Source organism: Cricetulus griseus, chromosome 5 (genome assembly GCF_003668045.3).
Source record: "Cricetulus griseus strain 17A/GY chromosome 5, alternate assembly CriGri-PICRH-1.0, whole genome shotgun sequence".
NCBI classification, from domain to species: Eukaryota; Metazoa; Chordata; class Mammalia; order Rodentia; family Cricetidae; genus Cricetulus; species Cricetulus griseus.
In genome coordinates this window covers 151,855,137-151,879,872 of record NC_048598.1, presented here as the reverse complement: position 1 = coordinate 151,879,872, position 24,736 = coordinate 151,855,137, and the positions used below count along the sequence as shown (strand labels likewise).

Below are 24,736 nucleotides of genomic sequence, written 5' to 3'. Positions count from 1 at the left end.
ATATGGGTTTTTATCTCCCTTCCTTTTGGTAGGTTTCTGTTTTAACGCAGAACAGGCCTAGCTACAAGTGTATCCGCTGGACCTGGAGTACAATTTCTGAAACAGGTTCTTTGGAGGCAGTTCCTCTGAGTGTGGATTTTTGCTCTTATTACTTGCTGGCTCCAGATGCACAAAAGTTAGACTCTGTTGTGTCTATTTCTCCCTTTGTAAAATGTAGCAATACATATAACAACCAAAATGTATTACTCAATACACTGTACCAGGTGTATAGGAGAGCTGGTTACTGTAGGGCACATCTGACACTGTAAAAAAGAATTGAGCAACAATTTCCTCTTTAGTTTACTGACTGAACTGCGATGGTACAGAAGAGTCTTCCTTTTACCTGACAAGAAGCTGCACCAGGTTAATTATAACAAACATCACAATCTTGTTCTTCATCTTTGCCATCTTTCCATATTATCCTTGCTGCTGATAAGCATTAGAAGCAACATGAATCAAATCACAACCTCACAGTTCTGTGGGTTCGAAGTCTGATGAGCTCCTCTGTTTGCTCTGCTGTTTCCCTGGGCAGAAATTAAGTTGTTGGGAAGCTGTTCTCCTACTTGGAGGCTTTGAGGGATAACTGACTTCCTAGTTTATTCTGGTTTGTTGACTTAGGGCTGGAGAGTTGTTAGCACCCATTGCTAACAGGCTGTAGGCCAGGAGGTCCCTGAGCTCCCTGAGCTGCTTAAGGTTCTTTAGGCCTCGTCATCTACCACACACTGTATGTTGAGGTTTCCGCCTTTCAAAACACTCAGCTCTCTCCTCTACTTCCAGCTACAGAAGATCCTTTACTTTTAAGGGCTCATAAGTGAGCTTAGGCTAACCAGACTAACAGAAGCTAACCATCCCCTTTTATGGTCTCTATAGTAGTTACCTTTCTAATGCTGTGATAAAGCACCATGATCATGTGAAAGAAGGGTGAATTTCAGTTTTATAGTTTTAGTGAAATAAGAGGCCATTGCCATCACATTAGGGAAGCATGGCAGTAGGCAGACAAGGTACCTGGAACAGCAGGTGAAAGTTCACATCTCAAACCACAAACAGAAAGCACAGAGAGAACACTGAAATGGCAAGTGTCCTTACGCTCTCAATGCCCATCTCCAGTGATATACTTCCTCCAGTAAGGCTGCACCACCTGTGTCTCTGGTGGTGGTTTGAAAGAAAATGGCCTCCAAAGGAAGTGGCCACTATTAGGAGGTGTGGCCTTGTTGGGGGAAATGTGTCACTGTGGGGTGGGCTTTGAGGTGTCTTTTGCTGTAGCTTCCCTTAGTTTGACTGTTGGTTGACTTCATGTTGCCTTCGAGATATATACATAGGATCTCCAGCACCATGTCTGCCTGCAGACAGCCACACGCCCTGTCATGATCATATTGGGTTGAACCTTTGAAACTGTAAGTGAGCCACCCCAATTAGATGTTTTCTTTATAAGAGGTGCCATGGACATGCAGTCCCTTCAAAGCAATGGAAACCCTAAGACACTCCCCTAACTGGGTACTGAGTATTTAAATGCTAGAGCATATGGGGTACATCTTTTTAAAACCACCACATTCTGCTCCTTGGTCTCCACAGGCTCATGGCCATCATGCTCCAAGATGCATTTAGTTCAACTCCAAAAGTTCCCATGCTCTTTTAGACTCAATACTACTGAAACGTTCAGTCTCTTCTGAGATACAGGTAATTGTTCAATTGTAACCCGGTATAAAAGCAAAAAGAAAATTGTATACATTCAGTGACATAGACTATACATTATTATTCTAAAAGGGAGGAATTGGGACAGGCTGAGAAAATATGGAACCAAAACCTAGCAAATTCCAAATCCTTGAGCTCCATGTCTGATGGCCCACTTCTCCAGCTTGGCTGCCTTTCTCCCTTGTGGGCTGGCTCTCACTCATGTCTCATTGCCCTGACACCTCAAACATCTTGGGGTCTCCAGTGTGACACAAGCTTCACTTTTACAGCTTCACATAGTGGCCTCTTAGGTCTTCCATGCCTTCCTGGTCTCAGTGGTTCTCAGAAATTCCATAACCCCTACTCTAGTTTATCCTTCATGACTGTAAATCAAGCACCACATAGAAATGGATGACATTGACAACTTTGGCTGCCAGCTTGGGATGGATCCTGGCACCACTGGGTCACATTTGCAGAGTTTTTGTTTGTTGTTCTTTTCTAGGGACAGAAAGTTCCTTAGGCCTTTTCTTTTCTCAAGTTGGAAGCTTAGCTGGGTGCAGACTTGCCCTGAGGGCCCTGCTCCCTTGACATGAAATCATATCAGGTCTCTCCTTAATATCTTTATCTATTTAAGTACAATCCTTGGCTCCAATATTACATTTTCTGGTGCTACTATTCTTTTTAAAATGCACATTTTATATTTCTTTCTGCCCCATTTTCTCTATTTCATTGTAGACATTCATTAGAATGATTACTAATGACCACCAAAGGTAGTCAATATTAGGCTGTTCCAAAATCTTCTATGTCAAGAAATTAGTCCATTACTCTTTCTTTTTTTTTAATTTAGAAACAATCATTTTACGTATCAATTTGCCTCTTCCCTCTCCCTCCCATCCTCCCATGTCCCCTACCAACCCCCCTCAACCCACCCACACCCACTTCCCAAGGATGCCGAGGCCTTCCATGGGGGAATCATCAAAGTCTGTCACATCATTTGGGGGGAGAGCCTAGGCTCTCATCCGTGTATCTTGGCTGAAATAGTATCCCTCCATAGGGAATGGGCTCCCAAAGTCCATTTGTGCACTAGGGATAAACACTGGTACCACTGTTAGAGGTTCCTTTAACTACAGTCAAGTTCTTAGCTTAAAGTCAGAAAGCAGCCTCATTCTTTTCCAAAATATCACAAGAATGGGCTTTAGCCCAGTTGCTAGTATTATTTCCCTCTGAAACTTCTTATACTGGGCCCTTAGTGTCTAACTCTCAGCATTTCTGGTTTCCAATATCCTACGAGAAGGGCTCATTAAGCCCTATTTACAGAGTTAGATCACTTTTTTAATTCAAATTCTTCCACATTCCTCCAGAAAACACGATCGGGTCCACCACAGCAATATCTCAATCCACTTCATGGTACCAAATTCTGTCTTAAGTTACTTTTCTATTACTGTGAAAAATTACCAGGACCAACTCATAGAAGGGTTTATTGGGGTCTACAGCTTCAAAGGGATAAGAGTCCATCATTATCATAGCAGGTGGGTCTGGCAACAGGCAGGCATGGAGGCAGGAACAGCTAAGACTTCACATCGCCAACAGTAAGCATGTGCAGAGAAAGACAGAGCTTGAAATGGCTAGTCTTTAAACTCTCCAAGCCCATCCCCCCAATGAAGTACTTTATCCAGCAAGGCCACACTAAAGTGGAACAAGGTGGAAAAAGCCAATTATTAGCTACCAAATTACTGATTTATTGGTGATTTACTCAAAAAGCACTGCTTGTACTGCCTATTTGCCAAGCATGACTCTACCTGCTACTTGGAAAAGAATGCCCTGGGAAAAGTGGCTAAAACAATGTGCTGCTGCCCTTAACAACTTGTTGACTGCCACCTATGCTTCTGTAAAATCTTGCTTGCTTGCCTGCCCTGCTTTGGTTTTAGTGTATAAAATGAGAATGCAGACTGGACCTGGCATTGAAGCCTCTTAGGAGCTGTCCTGGCTTCGGTCTACCAGTGACATCTCCTCTTTTTCATTCTCATGGGTGTTGGGGTGTTTATTCCAGAAAGAGTCCCTCAGCAACAACCCCAAAGTGCCAATCACCGGGGACAAAGTATTCAAATTGCAGATTCTATGGCAAGACATCTCATTTAAGGCATCAGTCTTTAACTATAGTTGTACCTATAGAGTCACGCTTGTCACCAACACAGCATATTGATCATTTCTGGGCTTAAGGAATATATATATATATAATATATATATATATATCTTTGGAGGAGTATTCTACCTAATATATCATATGAAACCTCCCTTATTTGTTCAGCCTACCAAATTCCTCATTCGTTTTTCATAAATATGAGATCTTTGGCTTTATACACAAAGGGAAAGGGTGTACAAACATCTGTAATAAATATTACTTACAGCTTATTTATTTGTAAACAAACTCAGTCAAACATTAGCAAGCCAAGTAAGTATTTTAAAAAATTCCATAAATCATCAGATTGTAACCATTATTAATATTTTGCCAGTCATGACACAGCTATTTCTTATCATCCTTTTTGTTCTGATGTATCTTCATATAGAATAAAAATATCATTTTAAAACAATATATGTTATATGGACTGAGATTCGCGTGATGACAGACATCTTGACTTATAAATAATTTGACTCCCTAGAGTAACCCTATTTAGTTTTTTTTTTTTTTGCCAGTTTCTCAGAATTCTATAAATAATCAGACTTACTGGAGTGTTATATGGGGTTTTTAAACTGGATCCCATCACTAATAATGTGCCCCTTTTGACATTAGCTTAAGAAGACAGGCTCATTCTTGTTTGGATGAAGTCATTTTTGTCCTGACCACTGTAGGAGACCCTACTGCTGAATGGAGTGCAGGGATCTATTTGATGTTGTTGCTACCCAGGGCATTTCTCTCAGTGTGCCAACCATCCACCATATGCTTTGTGGATGCAAATGGATCTGTCTGCATTTTTGTTTTCAGCCCCTAAGCTACTTGGGATTGTCCTCAGATAAATATTATGGAAGAACTGGTAAGCCCAGTCAGGAGTAGAGGGACAAGGAAAATGTATAGTGGGAAATCCCCGATTGGCCATGTACTTTGTATCCTGAGAGGGTTGCCTCTATGTGAAATGTTCCAGTCTGTCATATGAAAGTTATAAAAAAGGACTGGGTTTGGAGGAGCCTATTTCTGAGTGCTGCTTATCCCATATTAGTGAGAAACATTAGTATCTTATGTTTCTGCCCTGGGCATTTATTTGGCTAGGAGAACTAGCTGAATGAATGAAAGGCTTATAGAATCTGGAGAGTTACTAGAAAGAGTACAGCATAGCTCTAGCTTTCTGAGTCTCTTACCTGAGAATGTGAAAAACTGAAACCCAAGCTACTTCCATCTGTGGTTTGGGAACATTTCAAAGAAATGGATGTGAGCTGTTATTTTGAGATCAGAATGAGAGGAAGACGACTGGAATTCTTGGGGGGAGGAGAGGAAAGAACAGCCTGAGAGTGCAGGGGTGGAGCACAGTTCTTTTTTGCCAATGAACTTGAACATTGGATCCGATGAATATCCCCTTGCAGAAGGATGGACTGTGAAGCTGCTCAGAACTACACCCTTGCAGTTGCTAAACATTGTAGAAGCTTGAAAACTTTCCAGTGACATTATATGTTCCTGGTAAATGAAGCTTTGGGTGGGACCAGGAAGCCAAGAAAATGAATAACAATACATCTCACCTTGACTTTATCACCTCCATAATGCCTAAATATGAGAACCATTCTCATATTTACTGGATCATCTTGGCTACAAGAACCAAGGCCAATACAATACATAGTATCTGGCAAGGCAGATGACTCCATGGAAATGCCTAGAGGAAGCCAAGGGTATTCAGCTTGAATGGGCATTCAAGAAGTCATTCATATCCTGGTATTTGTTTTTATATCCAGAATGAAAGAAGACCTGTTGTGAGTGAGTTAGCCCTTTATTCTTCCTTCTTAGCCAAATATCACAAAAAAAATGGATATGGGTGAAGCTCTCATTACTTCCAATTTTTCAATAATCAAAAGACCATGGCTTTATACTTGATGTGTATATCCTAATCCTTCAATATATACTCTAGGAACGACATCACCAGAGCTTGGTAGGGGAATTAAACTCAAGATTTAGGTAGTAAAGAGAGTACCAGGGTTGTGTGGGAGGCCACAAAATGAAACATTAAAACCCTTTCTACTTCTGGAGGCGTATTCAATATTAGTCAGTGTACCACCCAGTCTGATTCACTAAGACCCAAGGTACAATAATTTAATTAGAGCAGGATGAGATTTTGCCAATTGCCAAATGGTACCTATACAGTCCTGTTTGGCTGGTAAAAGGGGCAAAGGGTATTTGGAGTACAATTTCTGGATTGAATGGAATTAAATGAGGTGTGTTGTGGAATGCTGTCCGTGGTCATGGCATGACTGTTGCCCCTTCAAACTGCCAGCAGCTGTGGTAACAGAAGGACACTGACATAATAACTCTACGATGGAGATGAGGGGAGGCTAGGCTATAGGCAGTTAAGGGTTGATTAAGGAAGGGCTCATAGGGTCCACCACTCCCCAAGGCTATTTAAATATTTAATAGTTGCTGAAAAAGACTTTTCATAATGGAAGAGTTCACATGCCCCAGAAAATAAACCTAACTAAACTCATTAGTTCATTAAAGTAGATTTGAGTGGAATTCTATGTCTAATGGCCTATCTGTGGTAAACACTAAGCACAACAAAGTGATATCTATTTACATGGTAGTGTCTGACATTATCCAGGTACTAGAAAATATCATGTCCTCCATTGCATATAAGTAACCATCTCTTTACAGTATCAAATGGCATTTTTAGCATCCTTTTGCAATCAGTATCAGATTAGTTTTCCTTGACTTGAGAGGGGAAGTAACAGATAGTGAAGGAATTGCCTAATATATTCCTTAGTTCCATTATTTCCTTGATGTTGTGATAACCAGTGAGGATTATATTCTTTTTTTTTTTTTTCCAAGACAGGGTTTCTCTGTAGCTTTGGAGCCTGTCCTGCAACATGCTGTGTAGAGCAGGCAGGCCTTGAACTCACAGAGATCAGCCTGTCTCTGCCTCCTGAGTGCTGGGATTAAAGGTGTGTGACACTGCTGCCTGGCTGCGGATTTTATTCTTATGTGACAAAGTAGAATGATTACAGACTTTTCACCCCAAGACTCAAGGTCCTTCATTATCCATGAATTTCCTACATGTGGAGGTCTGGTGGCACCTGCTGCCAGATAAAGTACAAACCTTCCCCATCTGCATAAGGTCAAGGATATTGAGGCTTTGATAAGCAGTGGCTTTGGGCTCCCCTGTAACTATGACAATGCAGTTAGGTGTATGGCACATGGCATGACTGGCTCTCTGGCAAGAACATGTTCAAAGTGCCTGTAGGGCTCGAGTCCTAATTCTGGAAAGCAGCTAAAATTAGATGGCATTTTCATTTGCCATATTACTCTCAGCTATCTAGATTGATGCAAAAAAGAACAGTTGGTTAAACCAACAGTTACAGATCCTATGAGACAAAAATCACCTTACAAGGTGGGCTGAAGTCCTTAGAGTTGCCATAATTTACTCAGTATTCATGTGTCTGGCCTACTTTGTCGTCTGGCTCCTGTTACAAAGGTCATCTATATCCATGCTATTTAAACACACACTATACTGCCAGAGTTGATGCAAGCATACAACACTTACAGAGATACAGCTCCTGGTCAGTTTTAGAAGGTACCCTTAGAAGGAGCCCTACTGGCTATGTGTATATTCCACCTCACCAGCCCCCAGGTGCTGCCTGCAAGTTGGCATGGGAAGCTCTGTGATCAGCATGCTTCTTGGTGCAGGGAATGTGCCTGGCTATTTGGTATTACCTTAAGATGCATTCTGGCTTGAATGAAGTACTAATCACTACATAAGACTGTCCGTCTGATTTAGATTTTGGAGATCTGCTTAGTATTGCTGCTACCAAGAGCACACATCTAACAGTAAATTCCTTAATAAATCACACTGTGTGCAAAGCTAGATCTTTCTGCTGTTTTCTTTGTGTGCAAAGTATCCTAGGCGGTGTTTACATGCACTGGGCCTGAATAGTGACAAAGTACTAGGCTTTATGCTTTCTTGGAAAATAGAGTAGTTCAAATGGTACGAATTAATGAAAAAAGAATAATCATTTATGAAGAATGAAACTAGTGATTTCCTTACATTATTGAATCGAAGATAAATTCTGGGATACAAAAGTCCTATTAAACTTACATTAATAATCATTAAAATCCATGAGTATTCTGTCCTAATGATCTCAAGGCATCTGTCTTTTATTTCATTCTGTGCTGATAAATAAGGAAAAACTGAATAATGGGAGGGCAAGGCAGGTTGCTGTTCCTTGGAAAAATTAGGAAATGACGTCTGTGCTGCAAAGCATTTTTCTCAAGGATGCCTGTGGCTACTTGCAAGACAGGTTGTTACAGCACTTACTGAGAAGATATGGTATCATAATGGCATAATTATCTTCTCGTATTGGTACCTTGCTGTGTTTTCAAGCCTTGTCTATGAAACTGGGGCTTCTATTGTGAGGTCAGCAGGCCAACCTGAATGCTGGCCAGCGAAAACTCACTCTACTAAATGGGATCTGTAGTTGTTGCATGTGCATATCATCCTATTTTGTAACTCACTGAAAAGAGTATGATTCCACTTCAGTTGTGACCTTTTGAGGGCTTGCAAATTTAAAAAATTTCAAATGAAAAGACTTTGAAACTCACATTGCTATTATCTTAGGATAAAGTAAAGCTAACACACATTGTTAAGAAACATACTTTACATATGTTTCTAATATTGTTCAAGGTATTGTGCTTATACAGCTCATTTAACAATGCAATATAAATATCTAGTCCTTGGAAGTTATTATTACCAACTATATGGGATATTAAGCAAATGTAGTTTAGTAATCAGTCAACTATTACAATTGAACTTGTAGTCACATTAGTATGTTTACAAGTTCAAACAGATATTTTAGAAAGACAGATCATCTTCAAACACTTCACAGATCTACAGAGTATGCCATTTAACATGTTTTTAAAAATATAGGTTCTTTTTCTTTTATGACAATGAGGCATGTCTGCTCCTGGCAGCAGCAATTTATATAGGAGAAGATTAAGGGCATTGAAGAAACTCTACATGGAGTTTACTTTCTTTGTGGTAAAGGTAAGCCACTGGGCAAGAAAGTACCCTTGCCTCAACTACTGACAGTATGCTGTCCAAATTGGACAAACAGGACACCAAAAAGAGTGACTGCAAACCTTGCCAACCCAAGATGGTCCAGTCCTTCAGAATATCCTGGCTCACATAAATGTCTGCCAGATATGCTAGGCCTATAGGCCAAAGATGGATGCCCCAATGCGTAGAGCAACCTTGGGTGGCTGTCCAGGCAGCCAGCTGCATCTGTCATTTCACACATTTCTTGGAAGTGGCTTGCTTGCAGTTCTTGTTTACTCAGTTAATATTATTTCTTTGTTGGATCTCTGAGGGAGTTGAAGACTAGATAGTATAGTTACAAATTTCCTTGTTTACCAGACTCAGTAAAAACACTAACTAAAGATGTGTTAGGTGTAATAGGTTTGAAAGACATTAAAAGATAATTTGATAATGCAAATTAGAATAGAAAGTAAATTAGGGACAAGATTTTGGACTCATCAAGAAAGAATAGACAATGGAATATTTTCTCTGAATTTGTCAAATACATTTTTGATGTACTTATTGCTTGTATATATTGTATACAGTTATTATACTTATTGCATATAACCTTTTTAAATTTTAGACAAAAGGGGAATATGTGCTGATATCTTGCTTGTATAAATAAAGACTGTGTGAAGGTCAGAGAATGGAGCTTGCCACTAGCTAACCATAGAGGTCTGGAGATCTGTACAGACAGACAGGAAGTGAGTTAGCTGGGCAGAAACAGGATATAAGTAGGGAGAACAGAAACTCCATTGTCTGTGGAGACACTAAGGACGTAAGGTGTGGTCATGGCTTATTCCTTCTCTCTGATGTCTCAGAATTTTCTTCTATATCTGATTCTGGGTTTTTATTACTTAGACCAATTAAGAACTCCATTTACACTAGATATAAGAACTGACACAACCTTTCCATGAATAAGTGTGGCTGTCTTATTTTATATCACTGAGGCCACAAGCTAACTTAACCCAGTAAATTCTGGACCATCAGAATTACTCAGAACATTCATGGTAAAAAAAAATTAGTTTCCTTATAAAAGACTCCATCAAAACTGATGTGTAGTTATATTTTTGTTCCAATACTAACCAATTCACATTGATCCTTCCTTAATTTTGTTCAAAAGTTTAAGACACACATGGTAGTTCTTGGCTGCAATCCCAGTATGCAGGAGACTGAGGCAGTATGGCCATGACTTTGCAACCAGCATGAGATGAGATATTCAGTTTACATTGAATTCCACACCACCCGAGGCTACAGGCACAGACAACACACACACACACACACACACACACACACACACACACACACACACATGCACGCACACACCATATGTATACACATATAAAGGAAAACTAGAAGTGTTAACTGTGTGTGTGTGTGTGTGTGTATGTGCACATGTCATATATGGAGGTTAGAGTATAACTCATATGTCAGTGCTTACTTCCCAACTGGTTTGACAAAGGGTCTCTTGGGTGGAGTAATAGGTGTATGTATAGCCAGGCTAGCTGGCCCATGAGTTCCATGATCCTCCTGTCTTGGCCTCACATCTCACCATAGTCATGCAGGGATTATAAATGCACAGCAGTACCTCTGGTTTTATATGGGTTTTGGGCACATGAACTTTGGTGGCAGTAGTTTATCCATCAAGTTAACTACCTAGTTTGAAGTACCTCTATTGACTGCTAATGACAACAGAAATGTTTTATCCTGGAATCAAGAAAGGGTATGAACTTTGGGGAGTTATCTCATGATTAACAACCTAGTGTTTTATATATACTTATGTGAAATCTACTGTAACCCCTTTTATTCTAAGTGGACTTGGCTCAGCAGCAAGATTAGGAATGGGTGAGGGGAACAAGACCAGTATCTTTTTAGTAAAGAGGTTATTTAATGTTCTCATTCATATATATTCTTGAACATGCCCAGACACTACTCAGTCATTCTCAAGTTCACCAAGTCTGGAATGCTTCCACCGAGCTTTTGATTTCAAAGTTGCTGCAGACATGTGGGAAATATAATGAGTTTTCTCCTTTTCTTACATAACAAGAGACAACGAAATGCAAATGGAAGTCAACATGCTGAGAAGAAAGGAGGTAAACCCCCTCATCTCTCAGGTTGTTTTGCCCTTTCTTAACTTTTCAACATACAGGATAGTATAAAATGTCATGTTCTCTACTCATCATCAGGAATTGTTCAAGCAATTCAAAAGAATGAGAAAAAAAATGGGCCATGAGAAAATATTTATAAAGATGCCTTTTATCAAACTTTATAAAGGACCACTCTAAAGTATATTCAAGGAGTTGCCAAATCTTAAATCCCGAGATTAAAAAAAAATGAGCCAGGATTTGGCTCCTCACTAAAATATACAGACAGAAAAACCTGTATTAAAAGAAACTCTACATCAACTATCACCAAGGAAATTGAAATTAAACAACATATCAGTACACCCCTAATAGAACTGCAGACAACTGGAAATCAGTAACAGCAGATTCTAATGAGGCAGTGAGGCTGTAGTGCTCTTGTTCCCAGATGTGAGGATGCAAACTGGTCCCACCACCATGGAAGACAGTGTAGCAGCCCCTTGTAAAAACTAAGCACACTTTGATTGCATGATCTAACAATTATGCACTTCGGTATTTACTCATAGGAATTCAAAAGCACCATGCTAAAGCCCCTACACTTGTTTTTAAAACAGCTTTAATCATAATAGCCAAAACTTGGAGGCAAGATATCTTTCAGAAGATGAAGGATAACTTGTTGCATATCCAGATAATGGAATATTATTATACCCTAGAAAATAAATTATCAAGACACAAAATATGTAGAAAAAATCTTTGTATGTATGTATGTATGTATGTATGTATGTATGTATGTATGATCTATCTGTCTATCATCTATGTGTCTATCATCTATCTATCTATCTATCTATCTATCTATCTATCTATCTATCTATCTATCTATCATCCCTGAGCGCAACAAGGCAATCAGAGGGCTGTACTGTGATTCTATTTACAGCACATTTTAATTAAGACAAAGGGATGGACATGTGAATTTTCAATGTGATAAAAGGCTGGAAAAGTGTGAGCAATGAATAGGACAGGCACAGAGAATTTTATTTGTTCAAATTCATAGAAGTACCATACAGATTGAACCTAACACAAACTATGTGTTCTGGGTGATCATGATGCACCAATACATCACCTGTAATAAATGTCCCGTTCTGTTGGGAGTAGTGACAGGTGAGTGGCTTTTCAGGGTGTATATGGAAAATCTCTGCAGTTTTCTCTTGACTTTATGTTTGTTTAAAATTCTAACCTTACCCCAAAGAAAATAAGATCCAAAAATGTGTATTGTGTTCAAGATGGGGAGATGGCTCAGTTGGTCACAAGCAAGAGGATATTAACCTGATCACCAGTACCCAGGTAAATGGTTGGTACAGAGGTGGACAACTACCAACTCAGTGCTGTGGACATGAAGGCAGAAAGATCACTGGTTCAGTGATAGACCTGATCTCAAAAGAGTGGATAGAAATGAAGACCCCAATGTCAACCCCATATATATGTGGATGAGTGCATACATGCATATATACATGAACACTTACAAGTAAATAAATAAAAATTTAAAAGACAAATTGAGACTAAAGTATTTAAGAAGCATGAGTCCTCAAGTGTAGTATCATGGAGGGATTGTGAATGGATGATGGATGGCTATTTCATAATATGTGATCTTGGTCTAGGAATGAGTATCACATCTGTCTAAGACACAAAAAAGGAATGGAAGGATGAGATCAGGAAGGCAGTAAAGGGACAGATAAGGAGAAATGGAATCTGGTAAGCTCAGGGTACAGGAAGCAGAGGGATTTGAAAAGGAATAATAATTGACCAGTTTTGTGGAAGGAGTAAGTTAATCAAGTTTGATAAAGACAAAATGCAAAGAGTGATGGATAGATAAGAAATCACAGAAACAGACAGAAGGGCCATCGACTTGGAGTTATAAAACCACAGTTTGTGTACACTCAATGTATTGACCAAAGGGCTTATGTATTTTTCTTATATTGCATAATCTACTATATATACTATATTTGATCTTTTATAATTCCAAATGCTTTTGTCTTACATCGTATCATCAATGGAAACTCTAATATTATTCTTTATATGGGCAAAGAAGAGATGTATTTCAAGAAAAGCAAAAAACACTGGTATAATGAATAGAATTATATTCATACATTTAAGGTAAAGCTTTGTATGTACTGTGATAAGGATATACTAGTACCTAAATTTCATCAACAAGTCTTGGAAGAGGATTCACATTTCATTAAATTATACTACACCATCCACGTTTATATTAGATTTTGAATTTAAAACATTCTATGATATAGATACTTGTATGCTAGTTTCCATTAATATCCATGACAATAGTAAACAACCATTCTTTAATTTTAATTGTGCTGACATGAAAAGAAGTCAAAATGACAAGAATGTGGCCCTTGGAAATATTATGCAGAAACTTTAAACTCTATATTCATTAACATTTTCCCTGATATATCATAATAATGAAGTGTTTACAGGTAATGAAAACAGTTATAAATGATCTGTTACCCCTTACCTTCTGTTACTCAGAAATAGCTAAAGGGCATAATGTTCCAATGATTGAGTAATATAATGGAACTCCTTCATCTACAGGGAATTATGTACAGGGAAAATAAAAATGTATTCTGTTTTTCTCACACTATATTTGCCCAATTTTGAGGCCATCTGTAAACCAGAATACTACTTTACATAGTCGGAGCCAATCTCCACAAGGAGGGTTTAGCAGAGCTACCGAAGGGATATTTTCCTCCACTCCGCACTACAACCCAATCTTCTGTAGACCCCTGAGCACTTCTAAGACTCCAGGTACAGCATAAGCCAGGGCACCTGCTTCCAGAAGTGGGAGGGTGCCCACTCCACATCTGGAAATTCTGCCTTTGTAAAAGAATATGTCCCAGAAGAGCACGTCAGAGTAGGAAATGAAGAAGGATGGGGCTGACTTGCAATGAACTCATTTGCTAAATTTATAGGCATTACATAATATCTATAATATCTTAATATCTCTCTTAGGATTGGAGCTCAGTGACTAGGTTGACTGGCCAGGATTGCAGAAGCACACCTCCTGTGTTTCCAGCTTTTTGTTGTGAGGGCTGAAGCACCAAATTCCAGTCCTCGTGCTTGTGTGACAAACACTTTATCCACTTTATTATTTCCCTAGCCTCAACAATTAAAAGGGATTTTTTTTTTCTGGTTATAGACTAGCAAGTGCTGAGATATGAATACAAGAACTGGCATGGTAATGGTAGTTAAGGGTGTGCTTGTGAATAGTTCCCTGTGTTATCCTATTGCCCAAAGGCACAAAACACTAGTTTTAGAAATTCTTAAAAACATAAAGTGATGTCATTTTTCTATGTAAAAAGGCCCAAGTTTTTGGTTGTCATTATCTCCTTTAGCTTCTTTCCCACCCTCTCTATCATGCTCTCTTCACCTTTCTCTTACTAAATCTTGTTGTAATCTTGGGTAATTCAAGTTGGTTTCCAACTAGTAATTCTACTGTCTCGGTCTAACCCACATATTGAATAATAGGCTTATACTATCAGGGCTAGCTAAAAAAAATCTGTTATATTTACCACTAAACAGAACAGAAATGCTGAGCAGTAAACTGCTTGGTTATTGAAACATAATTAAAAATTTCAACAAAATTATGACTCAAAAATTAGGACTAACTTGCAGAAGTAGGATTTATGGCAGTTATATAAAAACAAGTACTTGTCAAGCATATAAATTGAATAGACAGCTATGCTGACCAGTTAGCAAGCAGCTGTTGAATTTCCCTTTGATGGCTAAAAGCCATTCTAATTGTTATACACACACTAACTTCTATAAAAATATTCTGGTGTAGAAGGGGAGAAGAGGAGTAGTAAGGATGATATGAGGGAGCAGAAAGATTGAGTCAGGGAAAAATAGAAGAAAACAAGAAAAGAGAAACCATAATAGAGGGAGGTTTACAGAGAAATCAGGCACTAGGGAAATGTCTGGAGATCTACAAAGTTAAAAATCTAAGCAACAGAGGAGAGGCTACCTTTAATGCCCTCCCCTGATAATGAGATTGATGACTACCTTATATGCCACCCGATAGCCTTCACCCAGCAGCTGGTGGAAGTAGAAGCAGACACCCACAGCTAAACACTGAATTGAACTGGAATCCAGTTGCAGAGAAGGAAGAATGAAGAGCAAAGGGGTCCAGACCAGGCTGGTGAAACCCACAGAAACAGCTGACCTGAACAACAGGGAGCTTTTGGTCCCCAGACTGAGAGCTGGGAAACTAGCAGGGGACTGATCTAGACCCCAGGAATGTGGGTTTCAGTGAGGAGACCTCAAAAATCTACGGGACCTCCTGCAGTAGTTCAGTACTTATCTCTAGCCTAGGTGTGGACTTTGGGAGCCCATTCCACATAGAGGGATACTCCCTGAGCCTAGACACACTGGGGTGGGCCTAGGCCTATCCCAAAGGATATGATGGACTCTTATGACCCCACCCCCATGGAAAGCCTCACCCTCTCCTGGGAACAGAAAGGACATGTAACAGGTAGCATTTTAGTTGGGTGGGGGGGGTGTAGGGGAGGAGGGCAGGGATAGAGAATTGGGATTGACATGTAAAACAAACTTGTTTCTAATTCAAATAAAAAAATCTAAAAAAAAAAAAAAAGAAGAAGAAGAAAAGAAATGGCCCCAGAGCAGGGAAGTGATATCACTACTCCTCTATCCATGTAACTGGCATTTTCATTGTTTTGTAATATCCCATGATGCAGTAGCCCCTTAAAAAAAAGAGTAGCTCATTCATCATGAATTTAACAGTGTGAAAGTGCATTAATATACCTTACATATGTATGTATGTGTGTACTTATGCAAGCATATTGGCTGAATAAATGATCAAGTTACATCAAAAAAACATATTCTGGTGTTACAAGGTATAGCTGTAAAGGAGCATTGCGTCATTTTCCACATCAAATAAAAGCTCACTTGGAAAACCAGGAAAGGCATCACGAAAACCAAGATAATCTCTTTCTTAGACACCTGTTATTCACCTAATATGCTCAGAGCTACAAATTCAATTCACATAAAGGGAAGTGTTTATGAAAGTAAGGTCATTTTTAACCTATGACAGAAAGCTCTTAGCTTGTCCATCCTGAGGAATATGCATATTTAATGAATACTAGTGGCATGCTAAACTGTGGTATTAAGTAGGTAAAAAACATTCACATACTCCAGAGGGGACCATTCAGGCAAGTCTGATTCAATTTGCCTTTCCATTAAATTGCTCTTAATTATCTAGGCTATAGATATCTGGATTACTTATGATTGTTCTACCGAAGTCAAGGGGGGGGGATTTGCAACACTCAAATGAGATTCAAAAAGTTTACCTGTAAAATTGCAACCTCATTACGAAGCTGACTTTCTTGTTTTGTTGGAAATCTTAATTTGTCAATAATCTTAATAGCTACATCTCTTCCTGTTTTACGATGTTTACCTGTAAAATAAAAATGAGAAATATTAAAAATTAATTAATTAGAAAATTAACAGGCATAATTAATGTAAAGTTCTGGCCATATAGACTACCATGATATTCTGTTACTCCAACAACTTTTTTTTCCTCAGGGTTTCGTGCACTTGCATCATGCTCTCATTATTTCTCACAGGTTCCTTCCAGATGGCCTCCCTTCATTACTGTATTGCTGTGCTTTCTTGAACACAAGTTCCCATGTCTTGACTCTTACAGAATCTACTTCAACTTATCAACTTACAGCAGCGTCTCCCTATACAGCCAGAGCATCCTGTAGCTCCACTCCTCATCACTTTGGACACCACTCACCTCTGAGATTCTATCCTCATGGCCTCCGTCTCCTGTATATCTACTCTTAACGTTTTTATTCTTCCTTGTTGATCTCCACCCCCATTAACACAGTATTTCAGGTCCTTAAGTGTCCAGTGTTCCAAACTATCTTGAGTTTGCTGATCTCTCATCTTACTTATCACTTCCAGTTCATTGTCACACTATGTGCTGTGACATATATTTACTATACTCAATTGACCATTATTTTTATTATGCAATTATTACATTGGTCTCTCTTGTTACAGCACTGGTTACTAGTCATTAGATTTTCATTTAAAAAAAATTGCATATTTTTTTCCAAGACAGGGTTTCTCTTTGGCTTTGGAAGCTGTCCTGGAACTAGCTCTTGTAGACCAGGCTGGTCTCGAACTCACAGAGATCCTCCTGCCTCTGCCTCCTGAGTGTAGGGATTAAAGGCATCCACTAACACTACCCAGGTAAATTGCAGTATTTTTATAAAAATAAAAATTACTTTGAAAAACAGAGTAATGTGGGGAGCCACAGCCCCAAGATGGCACCTGGCTGGATGCCAGGGAGATGGAGCTTAGCTGTAAACAAGCCTTATTTGGAAGCGCTTAGTGGATCTGGTGTGCCTCCTCCAGCTGTGACCTATCCGGGATCGCCAGGTGGCGTGAGCTAATTGGGAAATGAGTTTGCTTTTAAGGGCTTGCCAGGGGGCTGGGAGAGAGAAGAAGCAGAGATAAAAGCAAAGAGAGAAGCTGAGGTAGAAGTAGAAGGAGAAGCTGATGTACAAGGTTCCTGAATAAACTGCTTGAAGAAGAGTTGTGGTCGTGTCCTTCTTACTGGTCGAGATAGACACAACAGAGTAACTTATATTTTCTTATTGTAAATTCTATATTTAGATTTCTCATACCAAAAAGCACATAACAAGCAAATGTGTTAGACAGGATTATTTTATAAAACAAACTCAGAAAAAAACTTGTTTTGTATCAAAATAGGAAAAGTTAAGGTGTCATTATAGCAGTTAAAACCTTACAATTAAATAAGTTAAAGACTTAAAAAATATAACTGAAATGTCTAGAATCTAACTAAACAGCTCAGCATTGCCCTTGAAAAGCTAAAAATTCAGATTCTATGAATTGAATATACTGTGAAAACATTAGATTTCAAGGATTTCGGCTTTAGTGACAAATAGTATCTCTAACAGTCTAATCCAAGAGGCTGAGAGAAATGGAACTGCTTTGTTTATAATTTAGAGCTTCCATGTTTCCACAACATTTTGTCTAAATAAGTAAATCAAACTGCTTCAATACTGTGATTAGGGTTTGCAAATACATAACAACAACAACAATAAATAAAAGCTTTTCAGGAAAAGGAAAGTTGATGTGGGATAATGCTCTTGTATACTGTGAAGATTTGTCACTCATAATGGTTTAATACAATACTGATTGGCCAGTAGCCAGGCAGGGAGTATAGGTGGGGCTACCAGACTAAGAGAATACTGGGTACAGGAAAGGCAGAGACACAGTCACCAGCCAGATGCAGAAGAAGCAAGATAAGAATGCCATAGTGAGAAAAGGTACCAGGCCATATGACTAAACATAGATAAGAATTATGGGATAATTTAAGTTGTAAGAGTTTGTTAGTAATAAGCCTGAGCAATTGGCTAAACAGTTTATAATTAATATAAGCCTCTGTGTGTTCATTTGGGACTAAATGGCTGCAGGACCAGGTGAGATAGAAAGTTACATCTACAGAAAGTCTTTCAAAATTTACCAGTTTTTCCAAGAATGGCTATGTCAGGAGAAGCTTCTCCTAAAGTGACTCCTATGCATAGATACATGTCTTTCCCTGTTTGCATTTTTCTTGGTAACATAATACTTTTATACACAGGTACCTAAAATTTTAAGTACATAAAAACAATTATTGAACTAACTCACCTCCATAAACAATTCCAAACTGTCCAGAACCCAAAACTTCATCAGGAAAAATCTGATAGATGGTGCTGATGTCCTAAAGGTACATGCCCAGAGAAAAACAAAGATGGGGAAAGAAGTTTTCATCCTATTACATTTCACAATCATAATTAGTATTACCTTATTTAATATAAATATGATTAAGTATTCCAAAGGCCATTTCATACTTGTAAATGCTGGATAAAATTTCAATGGCTATAATATTCAAATTACATTAATATAATATTTTGAAAACTATTCTGCTCTTAAATTCTTGGGATATAACACATTTTAACAGAGCAAAATAGGACCTCAATATCAATCAATGTTATTTATGACAAATAGCTGAAAGTAGAGTTTTCTTTCAGCATTAGTAACCTAGAAATTTCATGAACTATTCTATGTCTATGGCAAGCTTGGTTCACACTCTGGACAGAACAATGATGCTACTCCTGGTTGGGTTCTCATTTCTACAAGAACCTAAGCAATAGGCAAGCATTCCAGAATTCCCCCTTGCTATTTAGATAACCCATTCAGTGTTTACTTGTGATAGAACTGCTGAATTGAGAGTGAGCTAATCTGGGCTTTGTATTCAGACATTCAGTAATCATCTTTATGGAAACAGTACAAAACTTTTACATTTTATTTGCATGGCATTGTACATCCTAACATATGTTTTAACTATTTTATATACTTCTACTGTTGATTCTTAAACAAAACAAAGAAACAAACAAACATTTTTCAGTCACACTCTCCACTCAGTCATCCTATCCACTTCAAGCCCTTTTCTTCTCTCAGAAACCAGCTAGAGAGCCTGTGGGTGTGATCCCCTTGGAGAGTTCACAAGGTGAGTTCACAACTCTCTGGCAATGAAAATCTTTATTCTAGTTCCCCACTTTCTCCCCCTGAAACCAAGCTATTCCATCGGTTAACAAATGGACTCTTCAGACTATCTTTGAAAATTCAGTTCAAAACTTTCAATGGACAACAATGGCTGACCAGGGTAAAATGTCTCTGTGATCTTCAGAGTAACTTGCTTCTCCCAGGGTCTTTTCTATTTAAGCAGGAGCAGCAGGAAACTGCTGGCTTAGATGGGCATCCTAGGATGAACAGCCCAAGCAAGCATACATTCAACTTTCACTATGAAATTTTCTCATGTAATGCATCCATGCACATGTTCAGTTGAAAATAGCTCAGCAAGTATTTCAGGGACAAGAGTAGTACTGAACAGATATCCAATCCATGGAGTATATTCTTTGATAAATAATTCCAGGTCACGGTAAGCAGGATGTTCTGTTTGGGTCTTAGGTATAGTGAAAAAACAGTTAATGCTGTTGGTCACAGGAATGAGGTAGGAAAGGCCTTTGTCCATTTTGGGTACTGACTATAGAGATGAAATCAAGCAAACACAACAGCATGTAAAACATCTTACAACATAATCTGTAACTTCCAATGCCTGAAAAGTTTGTGTTAGGTGGCACGGGTGACAGGGGTTCCTGATTTCTACAACTTTCTTGAAGTCTACATTGTGCCATGTATATGTGACTAAGAACATTTGCAACCATTGACATTCATTAGCATTTGCTTTTTAGCAAAGAAGTAAGCAATGGCATCTTTAAGGACTTGTACAAAGAGATTTTTTTATTTTATGTGTATATCTATTTTACTGTACAATATCAGCCATAAAAATTCAAGTATCACGTTAGGTCAGTGGCACTCTAGCTACCAAACCTGCCACTTTCTATTAGTATTCTCAGTAAACCATTTGTCATATTTTTTATTATAAAGAAAAGATAAATGTGAAAAATCCTGTATCACACTATTATTTTCTGTTACAACAAACAGCCTTTGGTAGTCTATTATGGAATCTAGAATAATCAGTAAACAAACAATGTACTGTTTATAAACTATCATGTAAGACTATATACAGTAAATACTATTATATTATTTAGAAACACTAAGTATTTAAAATGTTAGATAAGTAAAAGTCTATCACATGTTATTTTTTTCTAGTAATCAAATTCTGAGATTATATTAATAGACACAGACTCACCACATTTTCCTGGATCTGGCAATTTGAAACTGAAATGCTCACAGAAACATCTTCTGGAAATTCATGTTTAAAAACAAACATAAAGTAGATGACATGTAAGAAAAAAAAGCAAGTATCAATCATCCCGGGGACTGCTTTTATGTTAACCACCACAATTAGATATTTCTGCAAAAGTTCTATTAGAATGTATTATTCCCCTTAAAATTACAAACACATTCTATAGTTGGTTTTTTAAAATGTATTTGTCAGCATAGTGCTCAGATTAAAAAAGACTTGGGTTCCAATTCTGACTTTGCCACACAGCAACTCTAGTATGAGCTTATAGACAACTAATTTTCTAGAAATAAATTTTTTCGGTTAGAACACAGGCAAATCATTAACTGATGGAGTTCTAGGCATTAAAATAGAGGGCTCTGATGACATGCCTAGCTTACATACTGATATATACTTTATATTCAAAATAACCACATGTATCTTATTAATATACTGGCTGAAGAGAAAATGATAATCATGAAATATCAGATATGCTAAATCTTAAAAAAGGGTTAGTCTGCAGGCTGCATGATTAATACATAGGATGGAGTTTTGGATCATAATTTTCTATAGATATTCTATTTTTTCAGTTTAATAATTCATTTCAATTGTACTCTGGCTGAATCTATTTTATTAATGCACTGTAACACTGGTCTTTATATCATAAACCCCAAGTAGAGAAGTATGAGACATGATTTGGGAGAAATAGATTTTTCATATTTGTAGCATTCTAGTGAAACTCAAACTGACTGGATGGGTTCTTTGGGAAACGATGGCTCTGGTCACCTGTGTGTGTTTAATACATAGGTTATACTTGACTTTGTAAAAGTTCTAATATAAAAAAATACAATAATTTAATAAATGAAATATTTTAGTAAGCATAGCAGCTTCTCTTCAGAGAGTCCACATTCTCTCACAAACTGAAGCCAGCACAAGGACTCTCTTCTACATTGTCTCACTGGGGAAAGCAAAGGTCTGTGAGTGGACTATCAGGACCCTGAGTGCATGCCATGTCAGATTAAAGCCAAGGGACTTACTATGTAAATTGGTTCCTGACCCCACAGAGGAGCCCTTGGGGATGACAGGCATGAGAGCATGCTGAATGGCCACCTCCCACATTCTGGCCACATCTGCACCAATGCCGCTGGTGAAAACACTGTTGTTTGGTGGGGGACTTGAAGGATTGACCACATTTTCTCCAACGTAATACACTACATTTGCTGTAGTGATTTCAAAACAGTGGGGGTTAGCTCCAATGGGAATTAATGCTGAAGGTTTCGCAGGTTCCAGACATAAAATTTCTGATAAAGGAATTTCCTGCAGAAGACAAAGTATGGTGAATACAGTTTATCAAAAGCATCTCAACTATTAAATAAAATCCATACTATTTAAGGAAGAGAATCACAAACAGATACAATTTACAGAAAATACTTTGTGATATATACAGCATACACTCAACTAATAAATAAAATCTATGTCATATAATGAGGAGAATTAAAAATTTACAGAAAATATTTTATAGCACATACAGCATACATAAACTTTAAGTTTTTATAACAAGAGGGTTTACTATAATTTCCCAGAAATTTCAAGGTGTTTTTTGCTTGTTTTGTTTTTAAACAATGGTTATGTGCCAGGTAGAAGAGTCTAACAAAGCTATGAGGCAAGTTGTAGATTTTTAAAATGCATTGGGTATTCATGGCTGTTTTTTTTTTAAGTGTCAGTCAAACATGTCTTGATTCAATATATGCTAAAATAATGTAGTTATATAGGTAAAGTAGTTTTGCTTTTAAGTTGTGGGTGCCTGGATCACTCTAACCCACCCACCTTTTGAGACTGGGTCTCTCACTAAAGTCAGGGCTTACTGAATGGAACCAGAAATCCACTGGTCTCTACATCCCTACATTAGGCTTAAAGACATTTGAACCACACCTGTTTTTTTTTTATTTTATTTTATTAGTTCAAATTAGGAACAAGCTTGCTTCAGATGTCAATCCCTTCTCCCTCTCCCTCCCCTCCCCCCAACATCCCACCTGCCCCTAGCCATCCCCCCTCCACTCCCCAGGCAGGGTAAGGCCCTCAAAAGGGGCTCCCCAAAGTCTACCATATCATCCTGGGCCAGGCCTAGGCCCTTCCCCATGTATCCACACACCTGAATTTTTTGAAATGTGGATGCTGAGGAGTCAGATTCTCTGGCTTACGTGGTAAGTAGTTTATTCAATGATCCATCTCTCCCAAGCCCAAAACTAGCTGTCTTAATGGTTATGTCAGTATTGAAAGAATTAGGTGCCATGCTGTGCTCCAGGAAACATGAAGCAAGCAAGGTACTAATTTTAGTTTTTTCCTGTTTAAAATGTAATAATGCTTCCTTTTGCATCACAGCTGTGTAAGGTAGCACAAAGAGCCAAAGGAACTTAGCTAGACTCCACATCTGCATTATGTATTGTAGAAAGACAGATGATTGCTGCTGAATAAATGGAGGGAACAGATCCTTGTAAGTGCTGGCAGTTGTGTGGAATAGTTCTAGTTGTTAATCTCCATAGATGTGCTAGGTTCCTGAGGATCTCAGAACTCACTCTTCTTCAGTGGCTGTGCTAAGCTACTCCACTTAGCTTCCCCTCCATTTCCCTCTCCATCATCCTGCTCTCCACCATCTCCCCAGACAGAAACGCACTGCAGGAAATTGTGAGCTTCAGAGATGAATAAAGAGGTTAGATCGGGATCCTCACAAAAATCCTGTAGCACATGTGAAAAGCTCTCTGGGAAGGAGCCCAGGAAGGTTCACACAGTTGGATGTGGACAACATTCCTGGTTCTCTTCACCCCCGGAAAGAGGCAAGGAGGAACATGAGCAACACGGAAAGAAGCCAGCCTCACCTTGTAGTACCGGCTTCCTGTGTCATTTTGGAAGAGTGTGATGCACTTGCTGTCCAATCTCCAGTAATGTCTTTTCCGCTGAAACAGAGGTTACAAAACATTAAAAATAAATGTGCTTTATAAAAACAAGTACATTTTCCCAGAGATAACAAGGATTCGACTGTGAAAACTGTAAGAGCATTAGACCAACAAGACTCACAACTGGACTCCAGCTGACTATTTATTGAACATAATATGACAGGTTTCTGTACCTACCTTTGAGGCAGTAAATGGTGATGGAGATACCTGGTACTTCATGTGTACAATGAATGGGAATTGTTTTTTGAATATTTATTTGCTTAAAGAGCTAAATAAGGTTTTGTAGTTTACAATAAAACTAGCAGGTAGGTTTTAAAGTGCATGTCTTTTAGAACATGACATATCCTGAGGATTCAGCTAAGTATTTTCACTTCTAATAGAACTCTGGATGCTATGTCACTAAACAAATTTCATTTGATAAAAGGTTTGAACTCAGAGTTCCAAATTAAGAAAGATAGGGAAAGGCACATGACACTGCATATTCCCTTCAGCTGACACCTGAGCTCATGGCTGCGACTTAGTGATGGAGTCTCTCCTCTCTTGGCACCTTGCCTGTGTGGGCCAGTGTACACTTGCATCTTTTCAGAACCGAAGCCTTAACCGTATTTTTGGCGTGTTTCATAACCATTCATACACGAGAGACACATTAAATACACTTTAAATATTCTTTCCCACAAGATGGTTTTGGTTATAAATGATCAATGAAGGCATGCATGCCTCTTTATCTAAGGACACGGTAGAAATCCTATTGATGGGTAGAGATGAGGAAAGCACAATGAAAGGCTCTCACCAAATATCAATTAGTTTAAGTTCTGAACCATGGCTCAAGGATGCCATCTTCTACCCACATACACAAATTTACTGCTTAGCTATTAGGATACTACT

At 38.5% G+C, this 24,736-nt stretch overlaps 1 protein-coding gene across 4 annotated transcripts in view; it reads right to left on the bottom strand.

Moving 5' to 3' along the window:
* The window catches only part of Prkd1 (protein kinase D1), a 311,814-nt gene that overhangs the window by 26,606 nt on the left and 260,472 nt on the right, over positions 1-24,736 (bottom strand). For 3 of the 4 annotated variants that reach the window (XM_027416290.2, XM_027416291.2, XM_035444919.1), the window contains 5 exons: positions 23,774-23,851; positions 21,935-22,214; positions 20,865-20,917; positions 18,797-18,869; positions 16,426-16,532 (listed from right to left, as the gene is read on the bottom strand). In XM_027416290.2, the coding sequence (XP_027272091.1) occupies positions 16,426-16,532; positions 18,797-18,869; positions 20,865-20,917; positions 21,935-22,214; positions 23,774-23,851 (591 nt within the window). The remainder of the gene's footprint in view (positions 1-16,425; positions 16,533-18,796; positions 18,870-20,864; positions 20,918-21,934; positions 22,215-23,773; positions 23,852-24,736) is intronic. The other variant, XM_027416292.2, reaches the window with a different exon arrangement.